Here is an 18259-nt window from a genome sequence, read left to right as displayed (position 1 = left end):
AGGATGGCTTAACTGTGAATTCTATGTGCATTGCCTGATTGTCACATTATGGACTTCAGTGGGCAGACAAAACTTGTACAAGTAATAGGATTTGCTGCAAGACACCTAGAAAATCAAGAAGGATTCTTTATTTGGTGCTAGATACAAGCATTAAATGAAATAGTGTAGGCCAACAGACTCATTAAAAGGCAAGACACAGGCTTTAATAAGACATTTAAATCTCTTATAGGTCTGAACAGCCAGAGCTCCACATCCAAAGAATCCTCAGACATAGGTACCTGGTGGTATTTCATGTAAAACTCCCAGCCATCTTGCTTTGGTAAAGTAAGAATTTTACCCTAAAAACATAACCTATTAATCACTTACTGTTTAGGTGAGTTAGGTTTGGTTTGCTGTCAACGATAATGCTAAAGCTTAAAATCTACTCCAGGGCTGATATTGGCATGATGTTTATTTTTAGAAACAAAAGACTCTCAGAGGAGCAATAGTAAACAACAGAGCTTGCACTGGTGAGAGCTATTGCTTCCAACAGTTATTTCTCCGGAGTTGCTATTTTAGACAGTTTCTTTTGACAATGTCAGCAAGATATGCAGCATAAAAGGTTGAGATACTACAAAGCATGCACATTAACAAGGTTAATGTGTATACAGTAAGAGTATACAATAAAAAATGGTAAAAACATGTCCAAACTCATTATAATGACATTCCTTCCAGGGAGGAAGGGGACAGCTTAAAACAGTTACTGAAAGAATAAAACTGCTTACTGCTTTTTAAACCACAGACACTTGACCAAAATGATCATAACCAAGTATATAAAAGAGGCCAATCTTCTATGTAAAGGAAAAGGGACAGGAAGAAGTACAAGAAAATCCCTGCCAAACCCCTGACATTTCTATTTAAAAGCAACAGAATTAAGTAACAGTCCTCTGCTCCTTTCAGCTGCTACTGTAATAAGGGAAAGAAGTTTTGATTAACAGCCAACACCACTTCATTGTAAGAGCAACCTTTAGCTTTACTTGTGCTGTGTCCCAGCTGGTAAGTAAGTGTTCAGCTTTTGTCAGTGTGCCAAGAAACCCGACTGCGTTGTGGTGAGGGGTGGAACAGATTCCCCCTACCTCCTCTTTTCCCAGAATTCCAGAACTGGTCTGGGATTTTGGGACCAACACCCTTTGCAACTCTGGCAGAAACACAACACATCACCCTTAATAATGGTCTGTTTGGAGTGGTGGAGGAAACAATTCCATCCCACTTTGACTCCAGAGGACTTGCTTTTGGTAATTTCTTGCAGTTCTGAAAGTCAAACTGAATTGAGTGAGGTTTAAGACAGGTGAGTTTCTTAGGAGTTCTCTGATGTTCTTGTTAAAGCACAGTTAAGTTGATTCAAAAACACTTCACACTCTTACCAGGAAGAGAATACTTATTGGGAATAATTACTATCAGTTATGTAACAAAGCCAATCCTAAATACAACAATCAGAGGGGAGAGAGAACCTGAAAGTTTCTGGACCCAACAGTGTTTTTAAAACTAAACCCAGGCTTTTCAAGTACAAAGCACACTCAATTCTGTTCATTTCAGAGAAAACCCAGGTGCATACTTTTCAGATCCATTTGAACCAAAAATGTCAGAACAATGGGAACAAACATAATCCTTATTTCAGGAAAGATGGTATACCTTTGTGTAGCATTCTTGCAATGCTCTTGTGCTTTAACTTTCATTTTTTAACTGGACATACCAGCATACATAGGTATGGGTCCTAACCACACACTGAGAATCGGTCCTGTCAACAGTTTGTTAAAATGTGGCAAACTAAGTAGGAAAAAATAAAACAACCTCTCACTGACAGTTGCCAGTGGTTTTATAATTCAGGTTGCAAATAAAAACTATTGTGCAACAAACAAACGTGACAAAGCCTACCTCGGTTAAATTTGTTTATATGATAAAAAAATAAAATATTAAACTGCTCATAGTGCAACATTCTATCAGCATACATAAGTATACCATGCTTTGTAAATTTACTGTTACATTATTTACAGTACATTGCAATGCTTTAAACTAGAGGTGAAAGAACAAAAACAGGTAATGGAAAATGTTTACATACAGGTACAAGTCTTAATATTGTCCAAACTATCAAGTTAGCTTTGCAGACTTGTGTGTTGTGCACATTCCTGCCCCACACCACAGGGTACACCTTTCTGGCAGCAGTGATCTGCTCTGTTTGTAGATAGCGGAAAGATGCTTTTAAAAACTGCATAGCCTTCAAGCTTTTCTGTTTCTTCAAACACCAGTTGCAAGGAGAGCTGTAAAATACACAAGAACTCCATCAGTTACCCACACCTGATCCATCTGAAAACTCAGTTCCTGAAATAAGATCAATAAATAATCATTTCTGTAGAGCCATACCAAAGCTGAACTAAATGAAAATCCTTTTCCAGCAGTCTCTTAGTAGAAGAACGGTGTTTTATAGGAGGAAAGCAGTTCAAGGATTCCTACCCATTATTTAAAATTCTGAGCTTTAACTGGGAGCTAAGTTACCAGAACACAGAACAATATGAGCATGTACAACTATATGCTGCCTTATTTAACATTCTGTAAAGCTTCTGCTGGCGTGCACTGCTCAAGCTGATAAATGATTACAGCAAAGATGATGCAGAAACTATGCCTGCAGTACTTATTTAATTTGATATCACTGTCCTTGTATTACAGAAATAAGGATTAATGATATCAGAATAATTAAATAGACAGGGAGAAAGGACAGCATGCCACTGCATACTGCAAGGAGTTATGTAAAATCCAACAAATGATGAGAAGTGTCTTAAGGACAACTGTCTGTAAGAAAGACTAACCACCAAGCTGCTCTTAGGAGTGGGTTATGTGACTTTTAAGTCTCTTCCCCACAACTGCTAAAGGGAAAAATCTTTTCCTCGCTTTCTCTGAAGAACATCTTTACAAGACTGCAAACCTGTTTCATAGGCTGAAACAACCCTAGAACAGCTACTTTAGATGACAACACTGCTTAAGCAGCAAGTACTACTATTCTCTTATTTACATTTCTGCTACCAGCATACAGGAATCAGAATAACTTCAGGCTGCTTTTAGGTAAGGGAATAAAAGTCAGTGAAAGTTTGCAATCCAGTGTTATCTTTAATTTTTCAAGTCCCAGTGTTTAAGCCTCATATTTTCAGAAAAGACTATAATAGCTTATGACAAGATACTGTACCATACATTTTGTGAACTCTCATTCTGTTTGTCTATGATGCAACAGAGCTGATTCAATTTAGAGAAAGTGCATTAGGTAGCTACTAGGCCTATAATGCATTTCACGAATAGAGAATTTTTAAGTGTTTTCCACAGCATTACTCAGAGTAAGCTAAGATCTAGAAATACTTCAGTGAGAGCACTAGTCTTGCTTTAGTGGACAGATAAGAGAAGAAAAACTGAAAGTATAAAAACCCCAGTTCATTTTACTGTACATTATTACAATAGTCTATGTAACTTTAAAGGCTAACTGTGAAAAAGCCAAGCACTCAATTCAGCCCATTTAAGAAGGACAGTAATTTACCCATTACCCTGAAATTTTTGTAACCTTACCTTCTGTATCTAAAGTAAGTATTTGGGATTTTTTGTTTTGTTTCTCTAACACCCACATTCTTGAGCACTTTGTGCTTGTGCTCTACGTGGTGATCTCAGCTGTCTCAAGGCAGCATCTCCATACTGAATACCTGAGCCCATTCTTTCTGGATCCAATTCTCCTGATGAGAAACAAAATGGTGACAAGAACATAGATCATGTGCAAATAATATGTTCCAAATTAACCAATAACATTAGATTTAAAAATGCATTATTATATTCTGACCTAATTATGAAGAGACTATCTCACTTCTGTTTGCTTTTAGGCAATTTCAAGCCTGAATCATTTTCTCCTGTAATTTAACCATGTGCCCTTAATCATAATGACAAAGCAATCTGTCTCAGAGTTAGGCTGCAACAAGAAATGTATTTGCACTACTTCTAACAAAAGAAAGGTCCAAAATGTTTTCTGAGAACACAGCTAAAAACCTTTTGCTTTCAGAGGCTTATTTGCGAAGAAAATGGTACTGCAGCTACCAAGCCAAACAGAAATGGATAGTCTTACAGGAGGATTCCCAAAAGAACTGTCCCCAGAGGAAATGATCAGCCTTTCCTACTTCTGGTATCTATTTCTGCCTACTCTATACCCTGAGCCTTCAGAAGGGTTCTTATGGCTGTATGGTTGCCAGGCAAGATAAGAAATATTTAATCTTAAAAAAAACCCCAACAAAGCAACAAATAATCTCTCCGAACAGTTCAGATCACTTCTTCACGTTCTTTGTGCACAGATGAGCCCTTTGTAGTTAGGAGATGACACTGCATTGAAGGGGCAGCTCTCGAGGGTGGAGCTGTCATTCAGAAGAGACCTTGGTCGAGCAACAGGAACGGGACATCATTAAATTCAGCAACTACACATGCAGTGCTCTGCACCTTCGCTGGAACACAGAGAAGCATTCCTATGGGCTGGGGATTGATTAGGTCAATAGCAGCAAGTGGTCAGCACTGGGTCTTGCTGCCCAGAGGGGCTGTGGAATATCTGTTCCTGGAGCATCTCAAAATGTTCCTGACAAGCCATGGGCAGCTCGCTCTCATTTTGAACCTGAATGCACTTTAAACAGGAGGTTGGACTAGAGAACTCCGTAGGTTCTTTACAATCTCCATTTTTCCACGATTCAGTGAGTGTGTGCTGGCACAAAGAACACAGGAGCACTTCACAGAAAACAGGGCTTCATTCTGTCGTGGTAATGCCTCCTTAAATCAGTCATAGAACTACAGTATCACGAGAAACTAGTAAACATGGCTTTTTCATGTGGGTTTTGGGTTTGTTTGGTTTCTTTTTGTTTGTTTGTTTGTTAAAAATGAAAGCTGTTGTTTGGCATTGATTTGATTCAGTAATCAGGAAACTCCTATGAAAATAACATTTTCACTGAAAAATTGGTGTTTGGCATTCAAAACATGTAATTAGAATCTGAGACAGACTTTTCAATATGGCCAATACTTGAAACTTTGAAGATATCAAGCAGCTAGAAAAGAGGAAAACTGGAATGCAAATTAGCTGTAACGACACCTAACACACAGAAGCCTGTCTCCAATAGAAACCTGCCCACTTGCACTGAGACGCTTCTGGTATATTTCTAGATCTGCAAAAGTAAAAATGGTTTCAACTGAAAAGCAGGAAGGTCACTTCAGAAAAACACAGTTGCTAGGAAACGTCCCTGAAATTTTTAGTATTTCTGTTCAAATTCTCTTGACTGCATTTTGTGTTACATATGAGAAGCAGAATTAAAAGTTATGTCTGCCCTGATATTAGGTTTTTATTCTGCACTACAAAAACTGCCTATTGTCAGGCTTGGTATTTGTAGGATGCAGCAACCCACACAGAACACACAACCTACACTCAGAGCTGACTGTTGAGGTAAAAACATCCACAATTCACACCATCCCCCCTTTTTATATATACAGATCTCACTTACATATCCATTCCTATTAAAACATATGGGAAGCAGCTATAAAATAACCGAGTTATTTTACCACAGTGGTATTTTGGAGGTTTTGGGTTAATTCTATTAAGACAATTTTGAATAGTAGTATTTTCATGTGTATTTTTATTAGTTTTCAAAGAAAATAAAAAAAAAATGAAAGAATAAAAAGCTTAATTTACCTGATTCAATTTTATTGAGTATTTTTCTTGCACACTGTACAAAGGCCTCTTCAACATTTTCCCCCGTTAGAGCACTTGTTTCCAAGAACATCAGCTCTGCATTTGACACCAAAAAAATCCAATCTCAAAACAAGTCTGGAACACCAGATATAGTAGTTCAAAGTACGAAAGCTAGGAGCAATAAAAATATCCTTACAGAGACCTACAGTCAGGTAGCATGGTCCAGAAAAATTAACTTTTGATGGTAAAACCACAAAAAAATGTCCTCCGAAATTTACACATCAACCCTGGAAAGCTGGAATCCAAAGGTAATAACCGGGGCTGTGCATGCAAAGTAGTGCATGAAACCAAAGAAATTCATACAGTTTTGCACTAACATGCAAAAGCAAAGCCAGTAACCAGAGGTGGTAGAAAAGACTCTACTTGATTTGTAAAAGCAAAACCAGATTTAGCTGATGGCAGGACTGCAGCACAGAAGCTCAGAATGAGAATGGCTTTAGCTGCCACAGAAATGTCTCCAGACTGGAAATTCTGAATACTGCAGACCAGGTACTGGTCCTCTGGATCCATGCCCTGCACTGAACTCAGTTTCCCATGAGTAAAAATCACTGCTTCCAACAGCAGCACACCCCATACAACCTTGTCTATTATCTACATACTCATAGACGCTGAAAAACAGGAAATCATGTCCTTCATTTTCTCCTCAGCCCTTTGGAGGCAAGGCAATACCTGAAGTTGTGTTACATTCCCTAGGGAATATATCTCTGCATAGAAGGTATTCTTTAAGCAGCAGCTGCGACTGGAAGAATCAGCAGTAATGAGACTTAAATAGTACATGTGGTTTTTACTGCAGGCACTGTCTCTCTGTGCCTCCTGTACTGACAGAACTCTTTTCTGTAGACAAGGTACAGAGGGCAAAAAACACCCTAACTGCACCAGAAAAAAATGAATTATTTTAAGTATTAGGCATCTTTGAATGCTACATGAAGATTTTGTACTACTTACCATTTTCCTGTGCAAACCGGGACGCTTCCAAAAACGTAACTTCACGATCTGCATCAAGATCCTTTTTGTTTCCACACAGTATTATCACAATATTTTGACTTGCTAACATTCTTGCATCCGTCAACCAATTAGTAAGTGCATTGTAGGTTTCCCGGCTATGTAGAAAATGACATCCTTTATTAGAACACACTCATTTCTCACGAACAGATCAATGAACTAAAACTCAGACGGCAAATCTGTCTTTGTGGCAAACAACAAACTGCTGCTAGTCAGGCAAGGCACCTACACATCTCAACATGCCAATGATGAACTGGGAAGAGTATCAAATTCCTTCATGAAACTATTTAAAAAGCTTACGTTTTTAAAAAGCAAAATTAAATCAACCACAATATTTAAACACACATGCAATTGTAAAATACCCTGTTACTGTGAAAACCTAAAATTTTAAGCTTTAATCTAGTTTCAGCCTTTTGTGCATGAAATTTTGGGATACCAGAATGAGTTATTGTTTAACTTGGAATGTTAGCGACACTTAAATTTCAGGTGGAATTGTAAGGATTTACTAGGCTTGTGTAGATTTGCATGCCTGAACTTTCACATCCGTGTCAAGACCTATACTGTAGGCAGTCACCCTGCACACACCACCAGTCATTGTAGCAGTGGTCAGAGATTAAGCCTTCAAGCAGTAAGACTGATAGATGAGTACAACTGATCTTAAGCTAAGCACAGAACACAAAGACTGCTGAGAGAACAGTTCACTCACAGGACAACAAGCTACAGATGCAGCGAATCATCATTAGTCAACACAAAACTAATCTGACAAGTATCAGTCAGTGGTGGCAGGGAAAATGCAGACATGGAAAGGAAAGGTATTTTATTGGCTGCCTACAATATTATATTAAAAGATGCAGAGATTAACAGAATTTTGGGATACAGTTAAGGAATGTGTAGGCAGAGCTACTGTCTCCAGAGAAAGACTTACTATATCAGCATAGTAATTAGCAGTTTCCACAAGTAAGTGTGTACTGCCTTGGTTAAGGGTGGCTGAAGTCTCCTCTTGGTTTCTGTGGTAAGGCTTGCTGAGCCAGTGGTTGCATGTGGCCCACCATGATTAGACCAGGTACTGGTGGGCCAATACCCATGTACTTGTCTAACCCTTTAGGACTGTTTACATTTCTGACATTCACAATATCTTATGTAAGCAAGTTCTAAAACTTAAATATGCACTGAAACAGAAGTACTTTTTCTTCCTACTTTTTTTTCCTTCTTGCCCATTGTCCATTAGAGGATTAGGTACTTGGGGAGGAATCATTATGCATTAATTGAAAGAGTTGCTAGCTTTCTTACCTGGTTATATCATAGACAAGCAAAGCACCTGCAGCCCCTCTATAGTAACTCCTTGTTACAGACCTGAAATAGAATTACAGATACACATTTCTGTGTTACTTTCATTGTTTAAAATCTGGGTTAAAATAGCACCACCTATATTACAAAACAGAATTCTCACATATTTAAAATAAAACATGTTTTTTCAACAACATTAGCAGCTGTGCAGCAGCAGACTATTTACAACTAGAATTTTGATGAAGCATTTTCATTAAATATAGCGATACAGGGATTCTCAAAGTCCATTATGACCTGTGTGCTGCTGAAGGTTTAAGTATCATCATAATATATGACTAGATACAGAACTGGGAGCTGGTATCTGGCCAACAAACTGAAGAGATCTCATTAATGAAGACTACATATCACTGCCCAGCTTTACCTAGTCAGAGGTATATCCACAGAACTTATCTAATAGGGGATATTTACCTGAATTGCTTCCCTCTACCAGACTTCTACCATCATATGCATCTTTGTTAACCACACCCTCTCCCAAACCAAAGAAACCCCACTCACCCACCCATTCCACCCTCCAAAAATATAAAAAAAACCCCCTGATGTCCTATTTGGTAGTGAATGTACTCAGGAATACCTTGGATTTTTACTGAGTTTGATCTATTCCTCAGATGTAGAATACGATTAAAATATAGCATTAAATGTATACTGGTGGTTCTAAGCTGACAAATAACTTAAATTTCTTAAAGAAAAAACAATGTATCTCAGTCTTTCTAGATGATTATTTACCAAAATAAATCTGACTGTTTCTTTTTCTCCTCTAATGAAACAGAACTATACCATACAATTGTTTTCATGCAGATTTTGAACAGCTTACAACTTCCTGGCATTTACTTATTCCAACCAACAGAAGGTCTTCTAAACACAGAATTAAGCACATACACTATGAGTATATGTAAGCAGAGGTAAATAATAGCCAACGCGTACCTGAATCTCTCTTGTCCTGCTGTATCCCATATCTGCAGTTTTACATATTTACCACCAACATTTATGATCTTTGAACCAAATTCCACTCCTATAGTATGATTTGAGTCATCTTTGACTACAAAAAAAAAAGAAATAAACCCGGACTTATTTGGAGACCATTTAAAGTGAATAATTAGTTTTTATGTTAAAAAAAAATGTAGGAATAGTCAAAACTCCTCAGTGATCAAATGACAAACTATGTCCTGAACCATCAAATTTAGTGCCTCTCATGAGGATACTGCCTGCACACAGAAATAAACATTTTTACAATTTTTTAACAGCTTATTCAATTCAAAATTGCTACTAGAAAGGCCTGCTTTAAACAAGTTCCAGTTCACTTTCATAAACGGGCAAGATACCTTTTGTACAATTTTTTCCAACTGTGTTTTCTAATACTTTGATGCCATTTGAGTTTAAAATTCACGGGAAAACAGAACAAAAGAAAGTCCTGTTCACAAATGTGCAAGAGCTACTTCTTTAAAGCAGAAGCAGCTCGTTGTTGGTACCACAGATTCTCAGCAGCACACAACTGCCCTTATTAGAAGCAACGTCATGTTTCAAGTTCAATCATAGGATCATGTCATGTTCCTTAGTGCTTACACATTATTACCCTAATGTATTTTCTCAAGAGATAAGGTGAGTTACCATTTTGTTGAGAAAGATAAGTCACTTGAAGATTTACAAAGGTTTCTAAAAGCATATTGGTTTTGTTTAATCATGGTGCCAAATGCACTACCCAACGGCAAATTTTCTTTCATATTATCTGTTCATCTCTAAAGAGCATTCACAATGGGATCTCTACCAGTATTTATCACAGAACACAGTCCTTAACAAAGAAAACTGCATGGCTATTTGTTTAGAAAGATACTACAGGCTTTCTAAACCTACTGAAGCAATTCAACTTTTCTTTCATAATTTTTTCTAAAAGATCCAAGTCTCTACTATTTATCTAGGCAAGCTTATAGCTGCAAGATATAAACTCTCACAAAAAGCAAGTCAGTATTTTCATCAACATCAGCATTTATTTGATAGTAATAGAGAATAATGCTCCATATTAGGCTTCTGATTAGAGGCAAACAGTGAGCAATAAAGACTTACAGCATGGTTCTGAACATAATTCTTAGCCAAAATCCTCACCTACACAAACAAGAGAATTATAGGAACTTACATTTAAGTGATACAAAGCATATGGTTCAAAGCAATAGAAACCCCTTACATATATACATATACCCCTTTCACATATACTTACATTTCTTTTCAATGAATTGGTGCAGCAAACAGGATTTTCCAGTTCCAGCATTTCCTATGACCAAGAACTTGAACAGGAAATCTGAGGATTGAAAGAAAAAAAAATGTTATTAAATTGTAGCACACACTCACATTTTTGCCACAAGGCAGCTATTCTCCAGTAGCTGTTATTTTAAAGAGAAGGGAATAGATGACAAAATCAGCAAAATAACAATAAATCTGAAGAATAACCTAGTGTGTTCAATAGTGATGTTTCAAAGAATGTTGTTTGTTTATAGAGATACAAGACGGACAAAAAGAGATGGAAATGGTTGAACCTGAATTCAGTTAAAAATAAACCTGTTTGAAGGGTATGTAAGTTATTAACTAGAGCCAGTACAAATGCCCTGTGCAATGATGTAATTTTAAAAAATCTCTATACTTTTGTATTTTTATTTTTTAAATTATTTTATTTACATTAATTTGAACTTCTCTATATAACTGTTTACTACTACTCTGTTTTAATCTATGTAAACCTGGGACAAAACAACATTTTTCTACAAAATTTAAAGGGAAGGAGTAATTTTTATTCTGGGATGACTGTTTTCACATTTCTTCCACACGGTAAATTAAGATACAGGTATTTCTGGCACATCACCTATTTATGAGCCATTTACATCAGTGTTCATTGGTAATACATCCATTCAAGATTTATGTTTATGTTAAAACAATAGAACAACTTGTATTGTTTTAACAGATACATATAATGCTCCCCAAATTTGCTTTAGTTTCACTGAAGACTGAAGAAACCTTCCCTGTCTTTCTTGCTCTCAAAACTGATAGACTGTGATAAGAAAGCTTACAATTGCTTCCCCCAATATATCACCACCAAGGCAACTTTTACAGTTCATGTAACATTTGCTATTTATTTTTCTACCAGCAGCAGGTTTTTTTTATCTTTATTGTACAGTTTCTCTTAAAAACACATCAGGTCTCCAGAAGATACTCAGTAAGAATGAAATTAAAAGGATTAAGTTTGCAGTATCAACAAAAATAAAAACATTAATTTTTTTAATAGTGTTCAAAGCTGTCAAATGGGTTACATGGATATTGGCTATGCAGATGACAGAATAAAAGGAAAATTAGATTATGCCAGGTAAGTCAAAGTACTAATACAATACTCTATCAGAACCTCACTTGAATATTTAGTTTTAAAAACTGAATCTAAGATGCACACAAATATATGTGCTCATTCCATTTCGTGCAGGAATTATTTGTTATGGTGTATCATGAACACCCTCTAGCAATGGTGAAAGGAACAAGCAGGTTTCTCAAATGCTAAGAAAATCTCCACTGTTAAAAAGTCAAAACCAAAATAGAGTGTCATAGATTCTGGGAATGTTCACTACCCTTTTTCTTCACTTATCTTCCAGATTTTACTCATATTTAAAATCAAGTGGTGTTTTATTAAGGATTTTTGATTTTTTTTGCCTTTGTGTGGTTTTTCTTGTTTCAAAAGTTGTAAAGACTCGGTATAGATTCTGTATTCTACCCTTCTCAGAAAGAAATTGCTGTTTCTTGCTTACAAAATGTGACCATTTACATGCTCAAGACATTCTGTTTCAAACTCCTCTCATTCTTCACACCCCCACCCAGCTGCTCATGCTTTCTGCATAAAAAAAAATGTTACAAACAGGATTTTCTTTAAGGTTGTGAAAATTTTGTGTGTTATCTCCTGTAAAGAAGGGCCCTTCATGTCACCTCTACTGCAAATGAAGCTGAGAATGCTTCATTCTATCAAGTCTTCACTGTTAGTATGAAATGCAGACATCATAAATAGCCCCAAAGCATCAGGTTAAGAAAAAAGATCTCAAGGGAAGACAAGATTTAATTTTTATGGATCAAATAACACTGGTTAGCTTCCCTTTTGTATATTTAAACTACTGTGGGTGTGTACAATCTCACTGGTTTTACCACTTCCAGAGTTTCTCAAAATGCAAGATGTTCTGAGACATACAATTAAAATAATGTATTTCTGATATCTGCCATGTTTCCAGAAATAAAATTCAAATCTAGTTAAAACTGGTTGTACTAGGTATCTGGGGAATGCTGTTTGTCAGCTTTTCTTGTTAAAAAAACCTGTAAAATTCAAGTTTACCATCATTTTTTTCCACAGAAGATTCACATCATTGACAGTAGCATAACAGCTACTGTCAACCTAAACCAGGAAAAGAATAAACTTGGAACTCTATTCCTCCACTAATTTGCACTGCTGTAAGTGCAAACACTGGTGGTTAAATGTGGCTCACAAAGCCATATTTGTGCAACCCACAAACCCACACTGAACAGCAAATTTAACACCCTGCTCCATTCTGCACAGACAGGATGTGGGCCAGTGAGACACTGGGACAAGGACGTTGCTGTCAGGCACTGATCTGGAAGAGCTTCAGAACAGTAGTGTATTTTTCCCTGAGGTGTTTTAAGTTGAGGTGCTCTCTGAAAGCAAGAGTGATATTTGGGGATTTTATATTCTTGTCTTTAAACTGGTAACATATTCTAGCAGCATTTTATAATAGACTCACAATTCTTATCAAGATTCTACTGTGCAAAACAACTTTAAAAGGGAATCTTTCCTACAGATAAATCACTTAGATGCCAGTTCAATGCCTGCTTACTTAGTAGCCAAAAAATAAATTTCCCTCTGGCACAACAGCAAACAGACTCTCTAAGGTGAAACTTGAAACTGCAGTCACAATTCACTTGTTCACAGTATGAAACTATGGCAAATGTGTTTTATTCCACCAGAGAATGAAAATATGAAAATCCTCTAATAAAAAACAATTTAAAACTTTCTGCATCAAAGAAGGCAGTACATGTAGACTAGTAGAGTAAAAGATTTGGATGTTGCATTCTCAAATGTAACTGTGCTTCTATCAGTTTGAACTCCAAATTTATGTAAATTGTTTAAACCAGCAAAAGGCTTTTAGACTTATGTTAACAGTTTACCCACAAGCACTGGGTAACATGGTTCAGGAAATGTGGAATATTCCGCACAGTTAATCATCTGCAAGGAAGGGCAAGAAAAAGGCTTGGCCAATACCAGAAGTCATAAATACCTAAGTTTAACAAGCTTTTAAATTGACAGCCTAGCATATTAACGAGTATGGTAAATCCAGGTGATAACAGGGAGAACATTTTTCATTTTGTTATTCTGGAACTTCTTTCTTATAATGTCATTCTGTATGATAACGGACATCACATCAATTACATTTTTATAACTTACTTTAGCGCTTGATTTAGGACATGAAATGTCTTCTTTTTAAGCTGTACAGACGTACTAAGAACTTAGCACAGTTCAGAAACACAGAAACCAAATGAGATTGAACAGATAGGTTCTTTTAGACCAACTGTAACATCACTGTGTACTCAAACTTGGTAAGAACTTTAATATATTCATTCTTTGCAACTTCTTAATTGCTCTAAATTTTCTTTTTGATGTTCTTTTTCCTGAGGAGTTAAGTCACTTTATTTCATAGCCTTTTTTTTTTTTTTTTTTTTTTGCTAGTGACAAAGTGGCTCTGAGCTCCAACATTCTGGTCAGCTGCCAAGGCTGTCACCCTAGAGACACTTTTCTTTTGAGTTCTGTTGTTCATCCTTCATAAAAAAGCTGAAAAGCAACATCATTCAGATGTTACAAATGCTTGCTGCCATGCTAAAAGTTAAAGTACTTTGCCTGTAAATGAGATCATCTTTATACAGAAAGGATTTAGGGCTAAACTGAACTCTGTGCCAAAAGGAAAAAGGGTTACAAGACATGCTCTACAGAAAGAGAAGAAACATAGCATAGTATGGCTGTTCAAGGAAATAAAGCAGTATAAAGAATCAACCGACTCCCCTCTGTGAGCTACATGCCTCACCTGATCCCAAAGTGGGTAGGGGATACAGGAAACAGAACTTATGTTCTAGCACAGGTGAAAAGGAGTAAAACTGTGGCTTCATCCTAAAGATGTACCAGCAACACGAGCAGCTAAACTACATAAATTACATGTTGGTTGCTGTCTTTTGCATTTGTTTATACCTTCTGGAGAGGTGAGGTGTAAGCTGAGGAGAAAGGAGAAGAGAGACACTTGCGGACTTTGACTCAAGTACCAGCAAAAACAGATGGTTCATGTGGAAACCACCCCCAGACATCCAACCACCTCCTTTGACTGAAGTCTGCTTCAGCAGAAGGAATAATTGAACAGGTTTTGAGCTACTGCAGCTTAGTCTTTAAAACACAATGAGAATTAAATTGTTTCTTCTTGCTAATACAGTAGGGTGGGGTGGAGGAAGGGGGAGAGACCAAATTATATTCTCAATCTCAGTTTGATCTCCCTCCAACTCCTTGCTAAAGAGTAGAATTTACATTCACTAATGCTGACCCTTCGGAAACTCTCATTCATGCCATGGGGATAAAAAAAAGGTTTCCTTTTTATTAGACATCTATTTTGCTGAAGGAAAGAGTGGTCTGAAACATTCCTACTGACATCTGCTGCCTCAAAATGAGAGAAAAGAGGAGCTATTCCCACAGCTTACTCCTTTTTCTAGCAGTAAGTTAACAAGATAAACAGGTAGAACAGATAAGTCTGGCTCTACTCCAATCTGCATAGAGAATGCTTGGAAGAGGGAAGATCTGCTTCCTTACAAGCAAAAGAGCTATGTTCTCTAAGAAATAAAGTCAGATTTGGAACAAACTGGAGGCCAGGGTGATAAACGCAGAGACCGCCAGGTAACTGACAGGGGATGGGATGGCGAGAAAAGCATGAATCAAATTGTCCAGACCAAAAAGAATTATTTTCAAATGGACAGAAAAGACTATACAATCTCTGACAATGACATAAAATTGATAAACTTATGGGACCAGACTGGCAGTAGTAGATACTAGTGGAGAAAACACAGGGAAGGAGGGAGTGAAGAGATCTGACTTGAACCTTTCTTCTACCCTTCTGCCATTTAAAATCCAAAGGCTGCCCTGCATTTACCTATTAAGGGTAAGCTACTTTTATGTAAATCTGTATTTACCACAACACAAAACCACGTATATTTTGCCCTGGGAAGCAGGATAAAACATGCATGTGTTGTTATATGGTAACTATCTACAGAAATGCCATTGCATCTCAGAAATATTGTGTAAAAATAATTTTCCTAGAGATTCGTTTCCACTGTTACAAGATAAACTTTTAAAAGAATGACCCCTCTATCCCAAAAGCAGCAATAAAATGTTGTTTCTAAACCCAGTCTCAAAATTCATGGAGTTATCTTGCATTCATGGTTGGCTTGGTTCTGGCACTTTGTAAGAAAAATAAATTGAACACACACAAAAGGGATAAACAGATTAGAAAGCTGAGAAGAGAAGACACAGAACTTATGAAATACATTTATAGGAGAGAAAAATGAATTGTGAACAAAATTTAGTGTCAAGACTGAGAAGCTACAGAAATTGGTTTGAAAAGAGGGAAGAGACAAGAATCTCAGTAAGGGACAGAAATAGCTGGGAAGAGTGAGTGAACAGAAAAGCTTCAAAGCAGACAGAATTTGACACAGAGGAAGAAACTCAGGGAGGGGAAAAAAACAGAAGACAAGTAAATTAACTGAAGTGGATAATGAAATATGATAGGTAGAGAGGACTGATCAGAGGAAAGGCTCTTTATTACTCATGGAGTGAGAAAAATATTGAAAATAATAGTTCCCCCTTTCAAAGGGAAGAGAAGTTGAAACCTCACAGCACAACTAAAATCATATAAAAGTCAGACAGTAAAATGACACTGAGGGAAAAATCCACCTCCAACCCAACCACCAGCCAGCTTCCTGAGCCTATCCATATGGGAAGAAAAGCTTGAGGTTACATAATCAGAATGGGTCATAATTCAGGTGACAAGAAGAAAAATCCAACTCATGAATAAGTACCTATAAGAGCAGAAGCTACAGGGATTCCAGCACTGAGGGTATACAGTGACCACTGGTCTTCACACCAGACAAAACTGCCCTAATACTTCTCTCATCCTTGATGGTCACATTACAGCTGGTCAGAAACAAACGGCCCTTTGTTAGGACAGCAAGAACATTAAATCCCAGGAAGTTCATCAGGCACAGCAGATCCACAATTTTATCACATTGTACTGTTTACTTTGATCTGTCAATAGGGCTGCTACATATGTGGACAGGACACCGACTACTACTGACTACTGACTTAGCTCCAGACTACTATTACAGGTGGTACAGCCATTGCTAAATTTTACGCTATAACTTAGTTTTATTCTATCTTCTCTAAAACTTGACACTCTCAAGCATTCTAGCTCAGAATTTTTTGTAGCTTGTGTATGCACAGGACAAACATGGAAACGCAAAAGGGTAATGTAAGGTTGTTCAAAAAGAACAATCCACAACTGCAAAGCTTTAATTTCCAAGGGCTTGTTTTCTAGGACACCAAAAAAAAAGGAAAGTGTCAACAGCTACAGCAGGCTTACAATCCCTATTCTGCACGACTGCAACAATGCAAAAAATGTTGAAATGTTCTTGTTTAAGATTCCAATCATCTATTCAGCTTACTTAGTATTACAGCATCAAAGGAGGAGCACTACTGAAATCCTGTCATCTCTGTTTCACTACCAACCCATCTGCTCAGAGACCACCAATCCCACCGTAATCACAGCCCAAGCGATCCCAGTTCTTGATCACAAGAGTACACAGCATAAAGAACTTGTTCAAACTCAAACCTACATCTACAAAGCACACCCCTCTGGTTTCTACAGGGATGTTCTGCATGTATCTAAGAAGTATGGACAAAAGAAGCAGGGTCTTAATATCCCAATGTTTGCACTTCAAGAGCTGCCCCACACATTCTTGCCTCGTTTTGCCCCTTAGTTCTGTGCACCAAAGCACGGACCAGTAGGAGAAACCACCAAGCACTGTGACTAGAGTACTGAAACAAACTGGCTTACACAGGAGAAACAATCAGGTCAGTCAGCCTATTGGTAAGAACACCTGATGGCCGTGCCAGCCTCCCTCGCGGTTAGCAGAGTTGTTGTGTCTAACTTTGCTTTAATTATCCAAACTACTGCTTATTTTCAAGACCCTGCTCTAAAGGCAAGAGGATGCAAATCCAGCTCAAAAGTCTGAACCGCTACTGAAGCATCACAGAATATGCTGATTTGGAAGCGAGCCATCAGGACCACTGAATCCAACTCCTGGTCCTGCGCAGGACACCCCAAGAATCACACCACATGTCTGTGAGCATTGTCCAAACACTTCTTGAACTCAGATAGGCTTGGTGCTGTGTCCACTCCCCTGGGGGAGCCTCTTCTAGTGCCCAACCACCCTCAGAAAAGAAGCTGCAACACACAAAGCTAGAAAACGACACATGAAAGGGTTTATCACAGCACTCAATTCTGATCTTACTCTCACAGACTGTGAATATGAACCTATTCCTTGGAATGACTTTGAATAAGTTTACATGTACAGCAGCATCTTTACACTGCAAAATATTATGGAACTGTATGATATGGAATTGGGAGAAAAGCAAAATCTACTCAAGGAGGGTTGTTTCAAGCAAAATTATAAAGAAGAGTAATGAATACTATTCAGTTGCTCCTCCACCTTCAAAATGGCACTTCGCTTCCTTGGTCAAATAGGAAAGGATGAGTAAAAATGTCTCCCATAAGAGCAACTATTTAACTTCAGTAATTTTTCTTATTTTTGAGTGCAACCTAGCCATCCAGAAAGTTTGCCTTGCAAACGTTTGTTCCAATTCCTGCGGGAGTCAAACACGCGAGCAATACCAGCTCTGCTCACCTCTTTGACTTCTCTGTGATGCTTCCGAGCGAGGCGCTGACACACCCTGTCAGTGCCTGCGCTCCGACTTTTACTCCATCGGATGTTTTCCTACCGGTAGCAGTC

General features: G+C 37.6%; 1 protein-coding gene across 1 annotated transcript in view; it reads right to left on the bottom strand.

The window, feature by feature from the left end:
* Positions 1-108: 108 nt before the first annotated feature.
* The window catches only part of RAB4A (RAB4A, member RAS oncogene family), a 23506-nt gene continuing 5355 nt past the window's right edge, over positions 109-18259 (bottom strand). Inside the window, exons 2-8 of the mRNA XM_050315693.1 lie at positions 10347-10432; positions 9059-9173; positions 8081-8143; positions 6734-6888; positions 5729-5824; positions 3589-3749; positions 109-2297 (exon numbers count right to left, since the gene is read on the bottom strand). Of these exons, the coding sequence (XP_050171650.1) occupies positions 3634-3749; positions 5729-5824; positions 6734-6888; positions 8081-8143; positions 9059-9173; positions 10347-10432 (631 nt within the window). The 3' untranslated portion in view covers positions 109-2297; positions 3589-3633. The remainder of the gene's footprint in view (positions 2298-3588; positions 3750-5728; positions 5825-6733; positions 6889-8080; positions 8144-9058; positions 9174-10346; positions 10433-18259) is intronic.

The sequence above is a fragment of the Myiozetetes cayanensis genome, unplaced genomic scaffold (genome assembly GCF_022539395.1).
Source record: "Myiozetetes cayanensis isolate MyiCay16 unplaced genomic scaffold, myiCay2020 scf2-11, whole genome shotgun sequence".
Taxonomy (NCBI): Eukaryota; Metazoa; Chordata; class Aves; order Passeriformes; family Tyrannidae; genus Myiozetetes; species Myiozetetes cayanensis.
The sequence above is the reverse complement of the archived record's forward strand: the minus strand, read 5'-3'. Positions and strand labels throughout refer to the sequence as shown.